Source organism: Amblyomma mixtum, chromosome 10, assembly GCF_055824585.1.
Source record: "Amblyomma mixtum isolate Tamu chromosome 10, ASM5582458v1, whole genome shotgun sequence".
NCBI lineage: Eukaryota > Metazoa > Arthropoda > Arachnida > Ixodida > Ixodidae > Amblyomma > Amblyomma mixtum.
This window is the reverse complement of record NC_143021.1, coordinates 154651591-154676566: the sequence shown is the minus strand read 5'-3', so window position 1 is coordinate 154676566 and position 24976 is coordinate 154651591. Positions and strand designations below refer to the sequence as shown.

Here is a 24976-nt window from a genome sequence, read left to right as displayed (position 1 = left end):
CTGTATACAGAGGCAGCTGTGTCGGCCTAGCACACAGTCACGACCAACCATGACCTTGTGCAAACGAATCATTTTTGCGCAGCTGTCACAAATGCGCATTTAAAAAAAAAGAAACAAAAACAGCGATACCGGTGGACAGGATGTAACCTTGAGTGTGCTAGGCGATGCCTTCTCACTTTTCACTCGCGCGCCAGGGACGGCGCCAGACCGGAAAAATCTGGAAGAAACTCGGAGCGCCTCGGCCACTGATAAACAGTGGCGCGCGTCCAGCTCGAGAATTAGAAGGGGATTGCACAGCCAATACTGTGTGTATGTTCGCACCTGCCTTGGCGCGGAGAACAAATATACGCGGAGCTCGCCCTTATAAAGAGGGCGTTAGCCACTGACTGTCAGCCCGAGCCGCAGTTTAAGCTTCAGTGAAGCGCGACCGCTCGACTCCCGGGACGACACCATTCACCCAGGCACACTCCACAGAGGCAGCGCGTGCCAATCTGCCGGTCGGCACGGTCGTGAAACTGTGGTCGTCGGATTTCCCCAGTGCCCAGTCAACGAACTGTGTTTTGTATGTTTGCCTCTCTCTTGTGTTAGTGCACTTTAGGTGCAATAATTCATTCGTATTGTAATCCCTCTAGAGTTTAACTTTGCACGAGCTGCATTGTTTTGTTATCAATTTGTATGTGCTCGTACGAGCAGCTGTGAAACCTTCTGTATCTTCTCTTTCCTGCATAAAATTTGCATTGTTTGTGAACCTTTGCCTCCGACCCATTCTCAGGCTTGCGACTTTCGAAAGCTGGGCACTAAACGACCAAGGCACTTGTGACTTGGTAGCTCGTCTCTGCGGAGCTTACCACTCAGAGTACAGGGCATCTACTTTGTGTCCGAGTCCGCTATCCCAACACGCGCTCAGGGTGTCTGGGAACACACGAAAAAGTGTGCGAAGTGGTGGCAACAGCCGGCATCTCCACACCACCAACACATAAATAGCAAAAGGTGCTATATCTATACGCGTCCTACAGACCACCAAGGTCACGAAACAGTGTGCACAAACCACTATCATCATTAACACACCGGTAGCGTGTAGAGCATGATGAAACCACACTACTCTCCTCATCCACATACAGTCTCCTCTCCAGAGACTCTTCCACCAAATAACCAAAGGTGCGCATAGATTTTCCATAGGACACGCCTAACTACAAGCACTGAATGCGTTCTAAGCGTGATCAATGACTGAAATAGGAAAAGCAGAAAGGTGGGTGTACATATTAATACTCAGGAAACCAAAAGTGATATTCTATAATCTCGGAAGGGAACCGCAGTTTACGTTTGCTGACAAGGCCGGGAATTGGTAATGTAATAAAATAATAAGGACAGATAGTGACCACAGAACCAGACCACGAGAAGGAATGAACTAGAAGAATCAGAATGTGGAGCAGCCCATTTCGCTCCAAATTTCAGATAATTAATGGCCGCTAAAATATACCCCAACAGAAGAATACACAAGAATTGTATCTGGCTAGTACACCTATGGGTAGAAAGGTGGAGCCTAATAAAGACGGTTCATTGATGACAACGCAGAGAGCTATGGAGAGGAATGTGGTAGGTGTTGCCTTGAGAGACCGCAAGACATCAGAGTGCCCCAGTAGCAGAAGGTGGCGGGCCCATGCGGGTCCGACATGGGGAATGAGGGCTGGTGGCTGCTCGCAATAAACCCACATGGGTCTCCCCTGGGTGCAGTGCTGCAACAAAACGCTTGGGCTGCCCACTTCACTCCTGAGTGCGACTGTCCTCTGCAACTGATGCGCTTAAAAAGACTGGGCAGGCAACCTAGGTCCCACCGCAGATACATGCGGGCTAGGATGCGGGCTCAATTATGATGAAGGGCGTGTAACCCCAAAAGCGGCTGCGCGTACATAACCGTGAGGGAACCGCGGTGGTTTAGTGTGGGCAAAGAGTTAGTATTCCCGCCTTCAAGCTACATGTGTCCCACGTAGCAAATATTGGAGCTAAAGTTTGGGCTTTACAGTGGCGAAGCGTAGGCATGCCGTTTGAGCTGCTTGAGCAACACCTGCGAAGGTCCCGCAAGGGCTGGGCATATTTGCCATTCGGACATCTTCACCGCCTGTTTCCTAAATCTGATATGAAAGAGGTAAGCATGGGCTGCGTGCAGTTCGTGTGCATAAAAGATAGGGCTACATGATGGTGAAGTGCGGGCAAACACAACAGAAGCTGTCCATGCAGCACCCTGATGGAGCCAATTAGGCTGTGTGCGGGCTAACACCAGTATTCTCTCCTGTAGCCTACATGGGTCCTGCATTGAAAATACATGGGCTGCGCATCGGCGGATTCGCGATTCCAACATCTTCCCCGCCTGTACCCTACATATCTGCTAGAATAGGGCTAAGCATGGGCTGCGCAGTGGCAAAACATGCAGTGTGTGCATGAAAGACGCGGGCTGCATTAAGGTGAATTGCAGGCAACCGCCATAGGGGATTCCCGTGCAGCACCCTGACAAAATCAAGGTGGCTGCGTGTGGGCTAACGTCTAGTGTATTTATACCAGCAGTTTCTAAGTCCTGCACAGATTACTCGAGGCTGCACAGTGCACAAATATTATGCGCCACGTGCGAGTTGCTGGGGGGCATCTATAGGCAGTCCCACGTAGACGGGACGAGTTGACAATTTCACATTTAGCCGACCTGCATGTCCTACATCAGATGTAAAAGGGCTAAGCGTGCCCAAATAGTAAGCGCATGCTTGTTTCACTCCTGTGAAGAGCTGCTCTTTGAACTTTATGATAAGAAAGGAACCCGCTTCTTTACCTGAGATTTTTTCGTGCGTCCTTTGCGTTTATCGCAATGCTTTTTTTGTGGTGTGCTATGGTCGCCGCGGAGAAAGCTGCCAGCATAAGGTTTCTTGCTTGTTTTAATGCAGTTCATTTACTCCAGCACTGCAACCGCTTTCGCCGTCTCCATGCAAAATGTGGCGCATGGACTTCATGACTTGTTGATGAACATAGTGAGCCTCCGGCGTTTGTGCCAGAGGCTGCAAAAGGTTTGCTGCTGTGGCGTTCACTGCAGTAGCTTTATTAATGTCCGCTAGCAGCCATCTGTAGCGACGCATCGATGAAGACCAAGCAAATTCTTGTCTTTCGTGCCGGCGTTCTTTCCGCTTCTTCTTGGGCAAGTGATCGCCCATTGATAACGCAAATTCTCCAAGCGCACATAACGCATACAATCGGAAACGACCTCGCCCTTACTCCTATAAGCAAGAGGGGCTAATCACAAATCGCCCAGAACATTTCTATCGACGAACGAGAAAAGGTTAACGCAATGGAGCCGGCTGCTTGGGGTGTTCCCTAAAGGGCGACGCTTCGGGCTAGCGAAGAGATACAGCGCTCCAAAGAACAAAGTAAAAACAAACAAAAAAAAAACCGCAGAAACGTCACACGAGTAGCCCGCCTTTGCGCAAATTCTTTTTCAACCTTTTTTTTTCGCCTCACTACCGCCTTCCCTGTTTTTCCTTGGTCCGGTCACAATAAAAACCTGCTCAAGCATGGTTTTTCTGTCGCCCTTTGTTACTTCTTGGAAGGCCCCTCCGTGTCTTAGTCCTATCCCTTCCAGCCCCCTTCCCCGAAATGGCGCGGAGGTGTTCACTCTAGATCCCACTACCGAACATTTTAAGTCGCCCTCCCGACCACACTCGCCCGCGACGCTTCCATAAAGTGACGAGGAGGCTCCGATTCTACTTGTTCACTGTGCCAGGCCACTGCGCGGGGTCGTCATGCAGAAGTGCTCCCCGGTCTTTCCTGCGTTGCTTTGGGACAAGTTTTTCTTCTCTCCTGCATTTGGGTTCAGTGTAAGGCGACGAAGGGCGCTGCGAAAACACACTGACACTCGCTCATCCTCGTTGAATTTGTGTTATACAGTTTTTTGCACCTTTCCTCGTGTTTACTTCATCAACCCACGATCAAGATGACAACGCCTACCTACGCGTACATCGAGAGCAAGAACGCTGGAACCCTATTGTCCATGTCTCAGTGATGGATGACGGCGCTCCGAAAGACTTGAGTGGTGAACAGTAACATTTACTGACGTTTGAGCACTGAAGGCCACAGCGGTGAAGGATGATTTTTTGACGGCAACATCGTCTTGCTAGGACGTAGGTACGCATTTGAAATCACTCTGATGTCTAGCTACTGCCTGCACCTCGGTGATATTCTCGGCGTCAACAGAAACTTTCTAACTGCAGTGCCTTTTTTTGACCAGCCATTTATAGATTGCACAGCCTACAGGAACCAAATACAACAAAATACTCTTTTTGTTGCATACCGAAATTTCTTGTCCTTCATGGTAACACGACATAAATTAGGTTTACGGTTTGTATTCTTTCTTTCCAGAGGCATATGGTGTATACGTGCGAGCGCGATCAGTGGTAAGCGTGCTGAGGGGGAGCGGCTCAATACCCTGAAAACACATCACGCATCGCATCGATGCTGCAGAATCTGCATTAAATAAAGGAGAATGACCACGAAAGCATTGGAATCGTCTAAGCAACCTCTTTACACATCAACAATGCTAAGACGCAGATTTAAAAAAAAACATTATTGATTCAAATACTAAAGAGGTGGGGTGCATTCACGATGCTGAGCATTGCGAATGCTCAGGGCCAGGCGTAATTAGACGCCTGGCTTGTCCATGTCTTCTCTTTCATGCTGTCGTCTTTTGTGCGCATTATGTCTCTTTAACTAATGTGATGTACAACTTCTGCTTCGTGAGATTCTTGGTAGTGTTTCTCCTCCTTTTGCTCTTTTTTCCTCTTATTTCTTCGCGATTACCAATCCACAATCACATTGCCGGTCACAATCGTCAATTACAATCCCGGTTAACGATTACCAGTCATAAATCACTGTCTAGCTTATAGTGCACGACGTACTGCGCCACTTTTACACATAAACACCATTTGTTTCAGTAGAATAAAGCACCGTAACACCTCATTTTCATTCTGTCCAATTTCTGATGCTTAATTAGCGTATTAATATTTGTTTGTTTGTTCAGTAATGCACGACCAGAACACATCCCAAACACAAGTTACTAAGTCATACACCCGACCACGCGTTCAATTGGTGCCTAGAACAACGCCTCTTCGTGGTCTACGGCCAATAAAGAACAAAAAACAACCCTTCGTGGCATATGCTTTGCGTGCCCACCAGGCGCAGTGGAGCTGGGTTCGAACCCAAGTGCCCGCTATTTTTTTTTCTATTTTATCTTTACAGGAATTTTGGGATTTTTTCCGACTGACGACGGGCGATGCCGAGATTTCAGCTGAAGGAGCTCCTTACGCTGTCGCTTAATACCTACGACTGTCCAATAGACCTCTCCCGGAATGCATCAGAGTTCGTGTTTCTGGTTCAATGGGCAAAAGATAGCGCTCACCGAGGTGTCTCGAATCAAGAGAAGAAATGGGGCGGGATAGCCATCGTCTCAAGCAAAACCGGTTGTGAAGCGAAAGTAGACGGTTTTGCCTGTGGGCCTTTCAGGGGTTAGCCACGTGGGCCTGGCTTCAACTAGCCCATTTGGTCCCTGCTGCACTGCCGCCTGAGCTCCTCTGCAGGTCCCCTCTGAGAAACCCGTTACTGCCCCTCTGGGTCCCACAAGGGACCGAGGAAAGCCCCCTTCATCGTTTCAATCCTGTAGACCATAGGGATCCGCTGCTGGTCCTTTGTAGCAAGTCCACTGGGCTGGCTGCCCCTGTGGGTCCCGCGCATTGCCGAGTTGCAGATCCCGCAAATATCCCACGTCGGGCTCCCATGAGCACCCCGCGCCAGGCCCACGAGGGCCCACAATTCAGAGCCCCGTTTGTGCTACTGGGGTGGATGAGCAAACAAACGCAAGTTATTCATATCCTAGTCGAAATCAAGAAAAATTTTGTTTGGACAGGGCATGTTACGAATGAGGGTGGAAAGTATTATAAATAAATAACCGATGGCTGTCAAGAATAAATGAGCAGATCGCTCTCCCGCCCCATTTCTCCTCCCGATTCGAGACACATCGGTGCGCAATCTTTTACCCATTGAACCAGAAACACGATCTCTGATGCATTCTGGGAGAGGTCTATTGGATAGTCGCAGGTATTAAGCGACAGCGTAACGAGCTTGTTCAGCTGAAATCTCGGCGCCGCCCGTTGTCAGTAGGAAAAAAATCCCGCAATTCATGTAAAGAGAAAACCTCTCTTGTGTGTGTTTGTTTCTTTTTTTTTGTCTCTTTTTTCTTTTTTTCTCTAAATATTTTGTTCATTTGCATGCTTTGTTGTCCCCAACTGCCAGGTACTGCCCCTCAAGCCTTGTTTGGCTTAGGCAGGCCTGAATCTGTATTATGTTCTTTGAAAATAAACTATTATTATAAAAAAATAAGAATCCGGATATTTCAAATAAGGAAAGCATAGCAGTGGGCGGCCAAACGTTTGGTGGCACATGGGATTAAGAAGCCTGCAGGGATAAGCTGTCGTAGCTGACTGAGGGCAACTGTAATTTGAGAGGTATGGGAGAGGCCTTTGACCTGCAACAAATGTAGACTGCTGGAGTGGATGAAGACTGCGTTTACCCGACAGCCACATAACTCTCCAGCCCGGAGCTGCTGAAGGAGCTGTCCTACAACAATTCAGTCTTACACTTCTGGATTTCAACCCATACTAAATAAGGTCTAAACATGGTTATGCTGCAAACGTCTAGGAGCCTCACACAAATAAAGATACTTATTGACTTGAGCAGATACAGAGAAAAGCAGTAAGGTTCATCTCTGGTAAATACAAAGAACAGACTCGTCTCCTGCTAATCTTATAATTGCCAACAACCTCCCGTCTTTAGAACCCAGCAGGTAGATGTTTCGTTTACTGTTTATATATCAATTTAAAAAAAAACAGCTAAACCACAGCCGACCGCCACGTCTGAAATTTATCGAAACAAAATGAACACGTGATCGCTGAAGTCACTCACTGCAACCAATTTTTGCAAAAACAAAATATTTTATCCACAGTTTTTATCCAGAGACCATTTCTTATTCGAATTCCTTTCCAGAATGCATAGCTGAATGGGCAGTATTTGCCCAGCCACTGCAAAATTATCTATTTTGCTGACAAGATGCATAGCTTTTGTTGTGATGGCACTGCTTTCTTTTCCATACTTTGGTTACTTGTATGCACTGATAACTTTTTCTGCCGTTGTCCAGCTCTTGCTCTACTGAATTTTTGCCATTACATTGCCTCTGTCTGTTTCGCGGGTGACTTGTGTAACCTTCCTTTTAGTGATTGTATGCAATTTTCCAAGTATGCCTCTACTGCTGGGGTGGAATGGAAGCCTCTAGTATTCTAAAACAAATAGTAAATAAATAAGACCCCTCAACTATACCGAAACGTGTCGTTACTAACCTAGAGAGGAGACTTTACGAAAGCCTTGCTTTTTGAGAGCAAAAACTGTAGGCGGCACCTTCAAACGAAGTGCTACCCCAGCCTCGTCATCAAGCAATGCTTCTGTAACAAGCCCTATTCATCTCTATACCCTTGTCTCACACTAAACAGAACACATATCACGGAATAAACCCCGTAGCGCCCCTCGCACCGCGCTCGGCTCGCAGGTGATGGCACGCGGCGACGGACAAAAAGGAGGAAGTTGGGCTAGACCGCCACAGCGCGAGCAGCGCAATTAAAAAAAGCAGTTCGAACCTCAACGCTCTCAGAGGTGGTTGTTCTTCACCTTAGCTCTGAGAGATTTGGTGACCCGGCTTCGAACATGCAACCCCATCCTCCTACATGGATTCCCCCGGCTGTTCCGTCCTTCCTACTGGCGGCGACCCGCCCTCGAACGTTCAGCCTCTGGGCGCTTCGGTGGCCGTGCTCCAGCCAGTCAGCCTGCTGCCATTTTGACCCAATAGCTCTCGCGCCTGGCTCCTGCAGGTTGAGGCGCATTACCAGCTGCGACGTATCACCAGCCAGGAGACCAAGTTCCTTCACCTCGAGTCGTCCCTGCCTCCTGACGTCGCTAAGGACTTAGTGGACGTCATCAGCTCGCCTGCTCGGCTGGACCCTTCGGAACGCTGAAGGCGGCTACCATCGACCGCAAGTCAGCGTCCGAGGGCAGCAAACTCCAGCAGCTCCTCAGTGCTACAAAGCTCGGTGACAGCCGCCATTCGCAGCTCCTCTGCCACATGCTCCAGCTCCTTGGAGACTCCGCTGCTCAGCACGGCCCCTTTCTGCGTGAGTTGTTCCTTCAGCGTCATCCCCAGCACATGGTCCCCATCCTCGCTGCTGCGGGTGATGTTTCATTAGACAAGCTCGCTAAACTCGCTGACCGTGTTGCGGACTACTCACGCCTTCCTAACATCAGCTCTGTGACCAGTCCAACTCCAACTACTACCGCAGAATCCCACCTTGCCAGCATCGAATGTCGACTTGACGGTCTTGCCAGGAGGCTCGATGTCCTCGAGCCCTTACCGCGCCGTTCGTCGCGGAATTTCTGGTCACGCCGCCGTTCCCCACCACCTTCGCGTTCTTCAGAGCCCCAACCATCTGACGCACGGCCCGACATTTTACCCTCGGCTGTATGATGGTACCACCGTAACTCCGGCAGCTCTGCTCGCAAGTGCAACTACCCATGCTCCTGGTTGGGAATCACTGCAACCGGCCACTGACGGTGGCAAGTGGTGCTGATGGACAGCATGCTGCCTATTTTATGCATCGAATAAAATCACTGACGCTCCCTTCCTGGTCGACATGGGAGCACAGGTCAGCGTCATAGCGGCCTGTTTGGCAGATCGCTGTCGCAACAACCAGACCTCCCCGTTTCAAGGGATCAACAACTCACTCATTCGCACGTACGGCCAACGGTCCGTCCCGCTTAATCTGGGATTGCGCCGCACGTTTCGCTTGATCTTCATTATCGCTGACGTCTCGCAAACTGTTCTCGGCGCAGACTTCCTCAGCTTCTTAAGCCTAGCAGTCGACATGCAAGCTCATCGCCTCGTAGATCTCAGCAAGCACCCCTTCATCAACAGCGTATTCTCCACCGCTGCGGCGACGGGTCCTCGCGCTCTCGTCCCTGTTTCGCCATATACGAAATTTCTCGCTGATTTTCCCAACCTGATAAAACCGCACACAAGAGAGTCACCAGTGAAGCACTCGATCACCCACCACATTGTGACTTTGGCACCTCCGCTGTCTGCTCGCCTTCGCCGCTTGTCTGGAGAGCTCCTTGCTATCGCTCTCCGTGAGTTCCAACACGTGCTTGAACTCGGCATCGTACGGCCTTCCTCCAGCAACAGTGCATCCCCACTTCACAAGATGCCAAAGAAAGACCCGGGTAACTGGAGACCATGTGGAGATTATCGCGCCCTCAGTGCTTACACTTTACCAGACCGCCATCCACTTCCTCACATACAGGAATTCACATCGAATCTGGCTGGGTGCACGTTCTTCTCTAAAACCGACTTAGTGAAGGCTTATACTCAAGTTCTCGTGGAGCCCAGTGGTATTCCAAAGACAGCCAATGCCACACCGTTCGGTCTCTTTGAGTGTATGCGGATGTCTTTTCGCTTGCGCAACGCCGCAGAGACTTTTCAGCGAACTGTCAAAGAGGCTACGCGAAGCCTCGGCTTCGTATTCGCTTACATCGATGATCTCCTCGTCGCAAGTTCATCTGGGTCTGAGTAGGGAGCTCATCTGCGCGCCCTCTTCCACAGACTTGATGAATATGGGCCCGTCATCAACCCGGACAAGTGCCTCTCTGGCATAGCAACAATAAAGTTCCTAGGCCACCTTGTCACTTCAGAAGGTATTCGCCCTCTCGACAGCAAAGTTAAAGCCATTCAAAATTTTCCAGCCCGCACATCACTTAAAAAGCTCAGAGAATTCTTGGGCCTCCTCAACATTCATCGCCACTTTCTCCTTAAGTGCGCCTCTTTCCTGAAGCCTCTGCCCTATCTTATGGCTACTAAAAACCATCCTGCTCCGCCACTTGAGTGGACTGAAGACGCTGCAGCTGCATTTTCTGCTGCCAAGACGGCGCTAGCAGACGCCGCTTTGCTCCCACAACCAGTTCCTGACGCTCCACTGCGTCTCGTCACCGACGCCCCGAGCATTGACGTCGGCGCAATTCTCGAGTAGCACGTCCCTTCTTGGCTGCCTCTCGGTTTTTCCTCTCAAAAGCTGAAGCCACCTGAGACTAAATACACCAGCTGCGGTCGAGAACTGCTCGCTGTGTACCTCGCCATCAACCATTCGCACCACTTCCTGGAGAGCCGGGACTGTCACGTCATCCCGGACCAGAAGCCCTAGACGTTTGCCTTCTTAAAAAACCACAGCAGCTACACTGCACTCGAGATCCGTCAACTGTGTTTTATCTCCGAGTTTACAGTGGATCTCCGTCACGTCCATGGCCCGGAGAATGCTGCTGCTAATGCGCTTTCCCGCGTTAGTGCAATGGCGTCCGAATCGTCAGTGGGCATGGGGGAGTTAGCGGCTGCACAGCGCAACGATCCAGAGCTGCATCATCTTCGCTCCTCATCCACGTCCCTGTCCTTCGCAGACGGTCCAGTCCCCGTTTTCCTCCCAGTTCATTACGCGCGAGACGTCCACTGGCGCCTCGCGCCCCGATGTACCTTTGGCTTTCCGTCGCACCATTTTGATAAGCTACACCGCCTGAGCCACCCTGGAATTCGTGCGACACAGAAGCTGATCACATCTCGTTTCCTTTGGCCAAGCAGCAATGCCGACGTTCGTCACTGGGCGCGAACCTGCCTTCAGGGCTAGCGCGTCAAAGTTCACCGGCATACCGTCACGCCTGCATCTCCTTTTCGGCCGCGTGACGACAGGTTTTCCTGCGTTCACATAGACATTGTTGGAGCGCTCCCGTTACCGCGTGGGGCCTTTTATGTAATCACATGTGTTGATCGTTTCACCCGCTGGATCGAGGCGTGGCCCATTGCTGACACTAAAGCCGAGACCGCTGCTTCGGCCTTTATGGCTGGCTGGGTCTCTCGCTTTGGCTGCCCGTCTGTCGTCACCACCGACCGCGCCAGCCAGTTGCAGTCGACCCCGTTTACTGGCCTTCCCATATTCTAGGCGTCCGCCACATCCATACGACCGCCTACCACCCTTCGGCCAATGGCATGGTGGAACGTCTGCATCGACAATTGAAGGCTGCCCTTACGAGCTATCAGCCAAGGGAACGCTAGTCCGACCACCGTCCCCTCGTCCTCTTGGCCATTCGCTTGGCCCTGAAGGCTGACCTCAGCAGCTCTTCTGCTGAGCTACTCTACGGTGTTCCCGTGCGTCTCCGTGGCGAATTCTTCTCTCCTTCCTCCCCTCCATTAATCCATGACGCTTCCACCTACATCCGAGACCTACTCAACACATTTCGCCACATTACTCCTGTCACCCCCGCCGCCTGTCATCATCAGCCTGTGTTCATAAGCCAGGACCTGGCATCCTACACCCATGTCTTCATCCGCCGTGACCACGCCCGTCCACCTTAAACGCCGGCCTACGATGAACCGTTCCGAGTCCTCCATCGTGCGCAGACCTTCACTTTAGATGTTAATGGCCCTGAAGACATCGTGGCTGCTGACAGACACAAACCAGACTACCTTCCTTGCCCCTCCTCTCTCGTCGGCTCTGCAGTCTCTTGCTTCGGCTGCGCCGCCATCCTGTGCACCTTCCTCCAAGCACATCCGCTTTGCGGATCCCGTGGCTTCCGCTCTACGGGGAGGGGCGGGGGAGCCTTGTAGCACCCCTCGAGCCACGCTCGGCTCGCAGGCCATGGCACGCGGCTCCAGTCAAGAAGGAGAAAGTTGGGCTAGACCGCCGCAGCGCGAGCAGCGCAATTAAAAAAAATGGCTGAGGCTTAACTTGGTTAAGCTTGGAGAATGCGAAGCATCATCGTGTCGCGTAATTTGGAGGCGCACAACCACAGCGACGGTGCGAGGTGGGCCCCCGTTTCTCCACTGTTGTGACGTCATCGTGTCACGTGGTGTGACGTCATGTATCACGTGATTTGGAGGCGCACAACCACAGCGACGGCGCGAGGTGGGCCCCCGTTTCTCCACTGTCGTGACGCCATCGTGTACGTGGTGTGACGTCATGTATCACGTGATTTGGAGGCGCAAAACCACAGCGACGGCGCGAGGTGGACCCCCGTTTCTCCACTGCCGTGACGTCATCGTGTCACGTGGTGTGGCATCATCGTGTCACGTGATTTGGAGGCGCACAACCACAGCGACGGCGCGAGGTGGGCCCCCGTTTCTCCACTGTCGTGACGTCATCTTGTCACGTGGTGTGACGTCATGTATCACGTGATTTGGAGGCGCACAACCACAGCGACGGCGCGAGGTGGACCCCCGTTTCTCTACTGTCGTGACGTCATCGTGTCACGTGGTGTGACGTCATGTATCACGTGTTTTGGAGGCGCATAACCACGTTGAAGGGCTGAAGTGGTAGCTAAAGTAGTATGCTTCGCATAAAAGCAGTTCAAACCTCAACGCTCTCCGAGCTGGTTCTTCCACGCCTTAGCTCCAACAACCCCTATTTTCAACCTCAGTTCGTTCCTGGTAGGCTGTGCTTTCCAGTTCCGACCTGTGAAACCAGGGATAGTCGGTCAGTGGGGCCAGCGGTATCGCTAATGCCCATGTAGTCGTCGCCAAAAGCCCCACACAAAGCAGATAGGAAGATAAGTCGAACTCGTTCCTAATAAAGTGTGTTCTCTTTTTTCAGCACGTTGTAGCGCTTGCGGGGAGAAACACAGTAGTGGTTGTTCGACCGGCGAGCCATAATATTGTTACGCAGAAGGCGAAGCTGGCAGTGGCGCGGGAAGGAGCGCTCGTGCTAGAATTAAATAATCTCTTATTCATCCTTCATCACGCCCCATTCTTCGGCTGGCTGCCACGTAACATTTAATGTTAGGCGCTGGGGTCCCTTCATCCACTTCCTGGTCCCGGTGCTTCGGTGTCCTGCGCCTGCCGTGGACGTCGGCAGTGAGTACCTGGTCCGCGCCACCCGGCCATGACCCAGCCCGCCCGACCTGAACCGACCTCGCCGCTCACTCCGGCCCCGCACCCGGCCGGGCCACAGGACACGACGAACTGGCGACGTTGCAGTGACCTTAATAGAAAGTTTTAGAATTGGAGACCCAAGCGGCTTCGGGCCTCAAGAGAATTGCCGGCCGCCAGTGCGCATGCGCAGAACCCAAGCCAATCTTGGGCTCTTTGTTCGCGTTAACCCAAGACTCAAAAATCGAAAACTAGCGTGGTCCCCCAAGGCATCTTGGGTCACCCTCGCGAGTGACGAGAGATCGCGAAATCACCGTACAGCAGATGATCGCAGAGCAAACTTGCTGTCCTTCGACTGATTTTTGCCATTTTACACAGGTGAACTCGCATGTTTAAAGTGAATCACCAAAAAAAACAACGCTATTGAAGAGCACTTGGCTACGATTGGCTTTGCTTGACCTAAAATAGTTTACTTAATTCGTAGTACTGAAAAAACGATTGCGTTCATGAGATTTTATTGCTCGCTCTTCTTGCTCAAAAATGCATTCTGTTTGTCTTCACTTGCAAGAAAAGCGTTTATTTTTGTTGCTTTCAAGCACTTTTTTATTTTCCCCACTGCGGCGTAACGAGCGCTCGACCAAACGCTGTCTGCGTTTGACCCAATGCTCAAACACTGCTACTGCTAAGAGCAACAACGCAAAGCGGCTTGGGGGCCCAAAGTCTTGGGTCCCCAATTCTAAAACTCTCTAATGACCCGACCGACCTAAGGCCGACCCAGGACCCAAGACCCACACGTGAAGACACCGCCCCCCTGCCCCTGCCGTCCGGTGCGTCCAAGGACCTCGGCCGTCAGCTCCTGGCACCCTACGTCCCGTATGCTTCGTGGACCAGGACTCATCCTTCGATCCTCTCATTCACTGTGGCGGCCAGCACTTCACCACCTTGCCACTTTTCTGCCCTGGAAGCCATCACTGAATCACGCATCCCTTCGTCCATGTCTTCTTCAGTTTACGATTGGGACGACCGCTCAGTGGCCCCGGGTAATGGTACGCAGAAGACGAAGCTGGCAGTGGCGCGGGACGGAGCGCTCGCGCTAGAATTAAATCACCTCTTATCCACCGTTCATCACGCCTCATTCTTCGGCTGTCCGCCACGTAACAATATAAAGACGCCGTGCCCTCATAGTCGCGTTAAGTTTGGCGCTCTGCAAAAGACCGCCCGTTCTAAAAAGCGGTCTATGACACGGACGATGCCGACAGCAACCCAAGTGTGAAGATGTAGCTAAAGATAGCTTGTGCTTTTTAACGCTATTTGTCGTTTAGAAATGTTGGCCGGAGAGCATCACCAAAAATACGCGCTTGTTTGGCGCCTATGAAAGCTCTATTTCTTCGCCGCGGACTCCGGCATGCCAGCCTATTACAGCTGTTTTACAGGCGGCGTATATAGAAAGAACATTTTCACTTAAAGGAAGAATTGTGAATACGTTCACCGAGCATGATATTTTAGCGAAAGTGCATTATCCCGCGTCAGGCATCGTTTCATAATCGGAACCTTCCTTCAGAGACGCAAACGCTAGCTTAGCAAAACATTAATTTACAAAAGCGCTGAAGTTTTCCGGCGCGGTTTGTTTTCTTCAGGTTGTCTTTTTGCGCTCGGTGTGAACTTTCAAACCAAGCATGCGCTAGCTCTGCTTCTTATTCATCCTTCATGGATCGGTGCTTGAATATAGCACAAGGCCGAATCGAGTCCGCACTCTGAAAGGGCACTTTCTTACAAATAATATTTTTGAGCTGTGGGAGCCATAGTGATGATGCTGTCTTCCCATTTCTCATGCACTGTGGAAACTTTAGCACCATATGTCCTGTCTTCGCGGGATCACTATTGCTAAGGAAAGGTCAAAAATATAGGCTGCTTTTCAGTTTGGTGAATAAGAAGCGACGAACGGGATTTTTCATTGCTGTTTGCTGATGCCGTAGTTCTTCAGCCATAGATCACGCTAAGCAGCAAAGGAACCGTATTGTCCCACGCAAAACCAAAAATAATGCTGCAGTGCACAAAAGCTCTTATTTTAACCCGCCGCGATGTCAGACTGCCGTACCTTAGAGCGCTGTGTCGAAATATGGATAAGAACATGAATTAAGCGTACTAAGATGTTTTTAGCGGCCCATATTCACGCAGAGTAAGAGAATGTTGCTCGCGTCGGTCCCAAAAGAGAAAGTAGGTAGGCCAATTACTAAATAATATCTAAATTTAACCGCGCACAAGAGATAAGTAGAAAAGAGCATCGGCACCATCGTACACAACTCCTGAAACAATTTTACTCCCGCAATATCAATACAAATGAAAAAAAAATCCACTGGCAACAGAGTAAAGAATGTTCATGGCGTTAGTCGCCAGAAAGATATATAGCCAGTTGTCATTTTTTGGTCCGTGTGTAGCACGTTATTCCCCTCAAATGGTCAACTGTTTTTTTTTTTTTCAGCTTACAGAACGAGTCGGCACAAAGGCAGTTTCTCTCCACTGCATTTGATACAGTGGAAAGAAGCTGATGCTTCAAGTCTACGTGCCATTTGCGTTCCTCTTTTGATGTCGTTGTCACGTTATCCGTGACGATTATTAGGCAGTGCTCTTTGTGCTCTATATGTTATGAGCCGCGAGGAATAAGACAATTGCTTTAGCGAATTTGCGATAGAAGTACAGTATGGACTAATACTCGGCTGCAAGGCATTGTACATAAGGTGGACAGGCCTCTGCCTAGATTATCGCCTAAAAACGCGTAACAACAATATCAAAAAAGGCTCGCTGAGGCTCCCAACCCGGATCTGCAGGGAAATCCACTGCAATTTTTAACTGCTTACTGATGTTAACACCATCAGCACGCTGTCCTAAAAATATTAAAGCTATCAACTGCACGACAGAGGAAATAACTGAGCCAGCAATAGTTGTACAGCCTTGGAAACGAAATTTAAAATACGAAGGAGAAAAAAGTAAGGCAGAAGACCACCAAGCTTCTACATATATGTCTAAAATGCACACACGTATGCCAGGTGGGTCCCTCCCTTCTCCCCCCTTTCCCCCGCACTACAGAAAAGTGTCTCGGGCCCCTCCGGAAAAATCTACTAGCTACGTGCCTGCTAAAATATCTAATGATGCGAATAAGGTTTTTGCTTTTAACTGTTCGATTGCAATGAGAATTCCTTATGTATTTATTACCAGTGCTGCAATTGGATGCTTTACGATCCTCGTCAGCGTTTACATTTGTGTTTTTTCTCTCGTCCATTGGGCTGCTAGATTAGTATTCTATATTGATAAATATACTTGTCACTGCCCCAAATAAAAAAAAGTAGGAGCTCGAAAATTAGTTTTGTTGAATTTTGGAATTCGCATCTGCTGCATGAAGTAACGTGGTACTTTTCGATTCGTGGTTTCATATCCACGAAGGTATTACGGTTATTGACGAGGTGACGAGACAACTAATAACAAGGGGAGGTCCATCTCTACAGATAAGATAGATGTGGAAGGTCGAGTAATACAGATTTTTGATACGCTAAGTAGTAGTAGTCGCTTTAGGAGGAAAAATGGTTGAGAAATGCCAGCAGGCCCCTTAACCGCCTCACATAACAATGCCTCACCGTCACACATACGAACAGCAAAAAATTCATCTGAACTTATGTGTTTTCGGCCAGGGCAATTTCTATTCCTTTTAAAATACAACATACTTCATTTATTAGTGCTCACCTTTACCGCTGGGCTTTTCATTATCCGATCAGCACTTAAGGAACCTGAAAATCAAAGAGAAACATGAACCACGTTTATAAAAAAGTGCTCATTCTTTTGCCATTAAGTATTCAGACGGCCCTTCTTGCACAACGGATACTTCATGGCCCTTGACTGCACACAGGAAGCGCTCAACATGAAATCTTATGTAATGAGCAGTTAGCCCGCAGCTTTTCAAGAACTGCAGCATCGTGTTCGATAATAGCAAGGCCAGCGTGCGAAACCCGGTAGGTGCAGTTACCGATTTATAGCACTTATTCAGCCATTGAATAAAATTGACTCTAGCTCGCTACGTTTGAGTTCAGTTAGCAACCACTTCCTTGGACCAGAGGAGGACATTTCCTCCTAAATATTGAATCCACCGTTATGATCTTTTCGTTCTTCCTTTAGCCCGGATTTTAGAGGACGCCTAGGCAAAAAGGTCACAATAATGCTTATAACCGCTACCGTTCCCTGTAAAGTAAGCAATACAGAAAACAGCCAAGTACTTAACCAGCCTCACTCATTACTAAAGAGCGTAACGTCAGATATGCGCCTAATCGCCTGAGAAATAAGAAGTTTTCATTAAAGGCTTGGTGGATAGGTTCAGCAATAATGGCGACTGCTTCAGAAACTTGTGACAGCTTTTACTGCGGGTCTCCCGCGCCATGTATTCATTTGGCGCAAATAAAACCATTATTATTATTATTATTATAAACAGACTCGTCATGTTTATACGCGGTGTTCTATATTATTTCGGTCTGAACCCGCATCACTGAAACATATTTTGATAATGATATTACCATAAAAACCACTTTTGAAAATACGGGCAAGCATTTAAATCACGTATCATTACTGGTGCATGAGCTGAAAAGTTAGATACTTGTTCATATCCAATCCCCCTATAATTCGCTTAGCCTGCTATTTGAAAACCACTGGAGCCAAAACAAAGCAGAAAATTAAAATATTTACAAATGACACCAAACTTTGTAGGTTTGTAAATTTCAGCGAATTGCCTTCGCGACTGCGAACAACAAGAACCGTTTGCGTAAATATTGCATGCGTTTTTGTCGAAGACTTCTTCGTCTGCGGCTATAGGACCGGGCTTATATTTTAAGATGCACAAATATCAAGAAAATTCAGGACTATATTGTTTGGAATTGACTTCAGCAAAGCCTGAGTCATTGCATGGCCGCTGCTTAAATTATTCCTTATAATATGCTTGAGGGGGCTTTTTCGGGCGCCTCCTGTTAAATGTTTCTGAAACATTTTTCGGAAGTTCATCCATCACATATGTAGGCTACCTTACAGCCCCATAACGGTTCCCTGCCGGCAACGTTCCCTACCACGACTAGTACGCTGTCAATATTAATAAAAAAGTAATTCACAAACAGACTGCCCAATATAACATCAGATGACGTCACCGAAAAACGCGTCCTAAGCAATACACCATAGCAAAACATGAACAATAACTATGCTCTAGGGAGGTGCGCGTATTCTCGCTGTCGAACCATATTGTTATGCTATCATTTGGCACCATATATAGCCCACTATATTTCAACCTGCATATTACACCATCCATTGGATATACCGGTACGATAATAAAGAAACAACTTCACCCTGTTGAGCCGCGGCTTTAATGTTCTGCTTTATTATGATGAAGACAGTGGCACAGGATGTTTACCGTGATTTTCGTATAGTGCTAATCATTGGAGAATTTTTCGGCCACCTTATAAAGCTCTCGTTGAAATTGACTGTACATTGTAGCCGCGACGATGTAGCCATGAACGTTCTGGACGCTGAGCTCGCGCGCCGACCGTTAGAGTGGAAGGGAAGGTGGGTGACACGGATGAATAAAAGACGATCTTTCAGGCACGTTAACAATTGCTGTGGAGGTGAGCACAGTGGGTTGACCTTTGTTAGCGCGTCGATGTTTTACTCGGATCAACCACTTTCATGGACTCGTTCGTCACCATACGAAGAAAGGTCGTAGGGTACGTTTGTGAAACAGATGCAGAATGACGCTGACAAACGCACTCGATCGTGAAACGTGATCCGTGTAACCGCCTAGAGACTCCAGGGGCAACACCCTGAGGTACTTTCTCGTGGGAAGCCGCCAGGCCTGTAAGGCAAGGCAACGACCACGCAGCCCCTCTGTGGCCACAGTGCAGATTCAGTGGTAACTTGTGTGATTTGCCGTGCTTCAGTTATTAAACGATCTTGCTTTACAATAGCATCTTAACACATTTCGACCAGCGCCGATCCGGTTCAGTACCCTTCGCTCTGTCATGACTCACCAGGAGAGGAAACCATGCTGGCGGCAGTGGGAAGTTTGAGCGTTGATTCAACAAAACCCGGAATTGATTTGGGTGCACGCTTTGGTAAAGTGCAAACTTTACTGTTATCTCTACGCTTCATTGGCTTCATCATCCGAAACTTGGGCGCACTTCGGGGCATACCTAGGGCTGAACTTAGCGCTTTTTTTGAAGGCTGTCAAACGTTTTGTTCCTCTCCTGTTACGACTGCTACTTTTTCTTAAAGACAAATTTTGCTCCCAGGTAGGCGTTCTGCCGAACATATTGCCACATTCAGATAAGAAATATACATATGAGACGCAATCGGGCAAGATGAAGGTGAGTGTAATATGAATAACTGCCCGAAGAGCAAGATTATCTCACTTTCTATATCTTTTTCTGACTTTATTGCAATGTGTCGTGTGTACAAGGGGGGACCCAAAAAAAACGGATTTTTGGTATAAAAACTTTATTTATTAACTCTTACAAATAATTCTTCAGTTACCTTCAAAGTACTCTCCATGAAATGCGATGCACTTGCCAAGTCTTTTTTCCCACTGTTTGAAGCATCTCTGGAACTCTTCAACTTTGATATCGTCCAGTGCCCTTTGCGAAGCTGTTTGTACGGCCTCCAAATCACCAAAACGCTTCCCTTTTAGACTTTTCTTCATTCTCGGAAAGAGAAAAAAGTCGCACGGGGCTAGGTCTGGTGAATATGGAGGGTGAGGAACGACAGTCCATCCCCGAGAGGCCAAATAGTGGGTCACTCGTAAGGCCGTGTGTGCGGGGGCGTTGTCGTGATGAAGGAACCAGTCACCTGATCGCCAAAGTTCCGGGCGTTTCCTCCGCACATCCTCTCGCAGACGTCTTAAAACTTCCAAATAAAAGTGCTGGTCAACAGTCTGGCCAGAGGGAACAAATTCTTGGTGCACAATTCCGCGAACAGCAAAAAAGACAATGATCGTTGTCTTCACATTCGACTTAAAGCGTCTTGCTTTTTTTGGTCTCAGAGAGTTGCGAGATTTACACTGGCTTGACACTTGCTTAGTTTCTGGGTCACACCCGTAACACCAACTCTCATCACCTGTAATGACTTTGGTCAAGAAGTTTGGATCACTTTCAATGTCTTTTTTTAAATCCCGGCTCAAATTCAATCGAATGTTCTTTTGATCCTGTGTGAGAATCCGAGGAACGAATTTAGCGGAACCACGTCTCATTTGCAACTGCTCAGTCAAAATTTGCTGACACGAGCTGCAACTCACACCTGTCTCTTCTGAAATTTGGTCGATCATGAAACGACGATCTTCGTTCATTTTCTGACGGATTTTTTCAACGTTTTCATCATTTCCAGACGTTGAAGGACGCCCAGAACGAGCACGGTCTTCGACACTCATCTCACCACGTTTGAAGCGCCCAAACCACTCGAAAACTTGTGTGCGGCTCATATCATCCTCTTTAAAAGCCTGTTGCAACATTTGGTAGCTTCCGTTGCCGATTTTTCAAGCAAGAAACAAAACTTCAAACACACTCTTTGTTCTTTTAAATTTGCCATAAAGATTTCGCAGGCAGAACAAAACAACTGTAAGCGGAACACAACACTACGCTCAAATGTTTACCTACAAACTTATGCCGTCTGCACAGCTGTTTCGTGGAGGTCTCTACTAACCCCATCTAGCGGTAGAACTCTCTACTACGTCTACGAATGGCAGAAAGCTCTCGGTTCGTTTTTTGGGGGGTCCCCCCTCGTACAGCTTCACCGCACCGACCTACGGCGTGAAGCAAAGCTGGAACTGTGGGGCTTTCATTGTTGCAATTGTGATTAGACGCCGTTGCCGGCGGGGAATAAAGCGAGAAAATCTTTTTGAAGGCTCGTGCTGGGCAAAAAAGTGGCTAACTCTTGTGCCTGCTCTTGCGTAGATATCTGGGTTAGTATCAATTCTGGGAGCTCCCAAAGTCTGTTTGTCTCGCACTGCAAGACCTCATTACGTAGCATAGTATTGTGGACAAGGGTAATGATACAGATTCCAGCCTCAGAGTAGAGGACGAACTTCTCTAACGTCTGTTAGAAATAACCATCGAGCACAGCTGACGACGGTGCTGCAAATGCGGGTATTCCATGTGAAAGTGCTATTTTCAATAAAACCTGCTTCACTCATTTTTGGGACTTACTGTCCAACTGTTGAAAGTAAGACGAGAATGAGTCTTATGCTATGTTGTGAATTTTTGGACGAATTACTGTTCAAATCACCTGCCGGCATAATGAAAAAAAATAGGCTTCTTATCGCCTAATAGGTTTCATCATATTCGGCTTATTTTTCTTCATACAGAAGCGCATTTCTAATGAATCGTACGGGACTACACACGCAGAAATGATAGCTTATTATGGCAGTGAGCAAAAAGAGCAAAACTGTATTTTATTTTGGAATGTTGGCCACAAAAGGACCGCTATCTGAGCACTACGAGAACTACTTACGGGACTGAAAATGAGAAACAGCGAAGACGCTCCAGCAGGTGAGGAAGAAAATGCGATTGCAGTTCATGGTTCCTTGTAATCTTTGCCTGTAAACATTGCGTGTACTTAGGACTTTGCCCAACAAAAATCTCTCAAAGCTTAAGTTTCCTACTTGACAAATATGGAGTTTTAATTTCGTCAATTTCGTCAATTTCGTCAAAATGACTCTCCGTGGTCTTTTGAATTTATGAACGCCAGAAATATGCGAAGAATCTTCGACAAGAGGAAACGTTTCGGTTTTTTCTTAGCATGGCAGTGAAATGAACAAGTTATAGCGACCAGCGCTACTGAAACTTTCAATATTTTTGGCGACATGTTTTCAGTCAAGTACTGAGACGAAACATGAGCCTCGAAATTACATTTACTGAGGACAGTCGAATTCTTGAAGCTGCACGTCTTACCTCAACTGTGCGAAGCGAAGAGAAATGTTCAGCCTGGAACTCTCAGCGACAGGATGTTCACACTGATTTATTTCTTTCTTGAGTACAGGTGGGAGGAATAAATGTTAATCATATGGCAAAAGTTTAGCGTGTACTTTTCACTGACATTTTTATCCACTGGACATAAGGCTGCACGTTTGCGAATGCGTTTTTGAAGACCGCCCACCAGAAATGCTGAAAAGAACATGTGCTCGCCAACGGACATCTGACACTGACGCATGTATATGTCACGTATGCTACTTGTAAAAACCAACATTCGACCTTTGAAACGTTTCTACCGATATCAACACAAGACCGATATTCAAGTAAGAGAACCGATGTTCAACCCCAGTCAAAAGGGAATCTGGCCTGATAGCTGTCTGGAGAGCACTTTGCAACCGCAAAGGCTCCAGTAAACGATCAATCACTTTCAAGCAGACATAAAAATTATAACGGTGTTAATACAGGTTGTTGCAAAACAGGCACAGTGGAGAAGCAAAGCAGTCACACACACCACAGCCACTAACTTCCCATTCATTTGGCTACAAAAAAAAAACCACACTGAAACTTTTCCTGGCTTTCAAACTAAGACAAGATCCCCATAACGGGAAAAAATTTGCACTTAAATCCGCACTAGCCTTCCAGGTAGTTACCAAGCCAAAAATCTCAGTCGTCACCAGAAAGCGCCTGTTTTCTCTCTTTATGTGTGATGGAATTGCGTTGTCCCTCAAAGTCGAGTGCCAGATTGTATCTAAGCATATAACCCGCGCTATTAGCTGCGAAAGAGAGGTCGTTGAATGCACAAAATGGAAACCGGGCACGGACAGGAAGACAAAGCGCAGGCTTTGCAGTCTCGAACTGCGCAGTGTGATCACTGTCACTCCAATACTACCCAAGCCGGACATGTAATCGGGCCAATATTGGAAACGTATTGGCAAAAGCTGGCCCGACGAAGGACCAGAGTAAAACCATCCATTTGCAATCTTGAGCCGATTACCTGGGCCGCTTGGGTATTCCCGAGGTTTAGAACGAAGTGGTCACTTAAATGAACAGTACGAGGAATAAAATGCTAACTGGTACTGTTCCCGAAAGGGGTCTATGCCTTTTAGTATATTGTTGTTACAAAGCTCATAATACCAGCAAGAAAAAGAAAAATTCCTTCCGTGTCATTTTATTGCGCACATATAACAAAAATCAGTCATTTTTCCCTAAGTAAGAGTTCCGCCCCTGCTGAAAAAAAGTTCTATGATGCAATAACCTCTTAGATCATTCATCATAGAATATCATACAATCTGTACGACATATCATACAATTTGTGTGATATATCATACAATTCGTGTGATATATCATACAGATTGTATGATATTCTATGATGAATGATCTATGAGGTTACTGCATCATAGAACTTTTTTTCAGCAGGGGCCGTACGTATAAAACGACTTTTTGTTGTCGAATATCTTGAAAACTTCAAAGCTTCTGCGTACAAGAGAGGGCGCAGCTATTGGCACAGTATTGGCATCAAAAATGGATAATCTCTCTCATTCACATTATTGCCCTTATCGATCAAACATAGGAGCGCTGGTTTGATGGCCGTAATACAGCATATCTCATATATACATCCATGCGAAATATTCTCCAGATATTTTTGTGGCATATGGCTGTAGATGGCCATGTTCCTTTTTGTTCTTGTGTATCCTATTCCTATCTTTTTCCCGCGGAATATCTATTCTTGCAGAAGGCATGCTTACGTATTAACCTCCAAGTGCATCGAACCCATTATGACATGTTTCATAGAATTTGAGGGAAATAATAGAGTATAGGGAAAAGCATACATTTCTAGCGCGCTACCTCTTGTATATAATTTTAAAAGTGTAAAGTATTTATTTTTAGCTCATTAGTGTAACTCTCAACATCGAGTAGCAAATATTTGAAGATATTTCGCGGGTTCGCTTCTCGTGTTGTCTTGTGGTGGACTGCCGTGTGATAGTATGATAGCGCTTGAAAAGTTTAACATTTGTTGTATCGTTTCTGAAGAAGCATGGGCACGTGTGATTTGAACATAGGTGCTGTAATATTCTTCCATCCAACTTATTAGCTGCTGTTTGAAGGCCAGCATCAGAACATTTTTTTTTTATTAGCTAAGCAACAAGCCCCGCTAGAAAAGCTTGCTGACAGCGTGAATGAGCAGGTGAGAAAAACAGTCAGTGCTGTTTATCTTACATCGGTACAAGAAATTACGTTGAAAAGCTGATTCGCGCCATGGAACCACTCAAGGGGAGAAGGCAAGTATCCGAACAATAAGAGATCGGATGTTTTTCTGCATTTAGGCCGCTTCTTAAATGGCATAGAACTGTTGCAATATAGTTTAAATTATAGTTAATTGAGAATGTCAACTCTGTCAAAGCTTCCGAGGTCTCAGCGCCTGGCCAGTATTTCGTGATATCCGTAGCCAGCCAAGCCGCTGAGGCTGCATAGTGAGCGCCGCAAAATATATTTTTGAACCGCCCGACCCTGAGCTGTGGCAACAGCTATAGCACTAATTTCAGCGCTTCCTTCAATTTGAGTTTGAAAGATGAAGGAGCATCTTTATTGAAATGGAACGTTTACACTTTTCATTACCCTGCCATGCACTGAAATCCGCCCAGTCGCCTAGAATAGGATCAATAGCTCAAGGACTCATGACATGCACATCCTTGAAGTTAGGGATATGGGCCGCAAAGAAACGAGCTCCAGTTGCATCAGGAAGCCCTCGGTAGAGTCGTCTCAAAAGTATTTTAGCGCGCAGTCAGCGTAGCACTTTAAATTTCATTTTTTCTCTTAGGGCTTCGCCTTTTGTTGTTGTTTGTTTGCTGTCATTACACCTGCCGTAATCGATCGCTTTCGACTTGCTGACTCTGATTATTTGCTTTGTGTATTATCGTACGGTCGTGCAAAGGCGCATTTCGGACTGGCTGATTCCCTCCCA

General features: G+C 47.7%; 1 protein-coding gene and 1 pseudogene across 1 annotated transcript in view; one reads left to right on the top strand and one right to left on the bottom strand.

Annotated features, from left to right (window-relative positions):
- The window catches only part of LOC149327426 (venom metalloproteinase antarease-like TpachMP_B), a 99975-nt gene extending 99903 nt beyond the window's left edge, over positions 1-72 (bottom strand). Inside the window, exon 1 of the mRNA XM_089564877.1 lies at positions 49-72. Within this exon, the coding sequence (XP_089421003.1) occupies positions 49-72 (24 nt within the window). The remainder of the gene's footprint in view (positions 1-48) is intronic.
- Positions 73-7630: 7558 nt separating this feature from the next.
- LOC149327425 (uncharacterized) lies at positions 7631-10322 on the top strand (annotated as a pseudogene).
- Positions 10323-24976: the final 14654 nt, after the last annotated feature.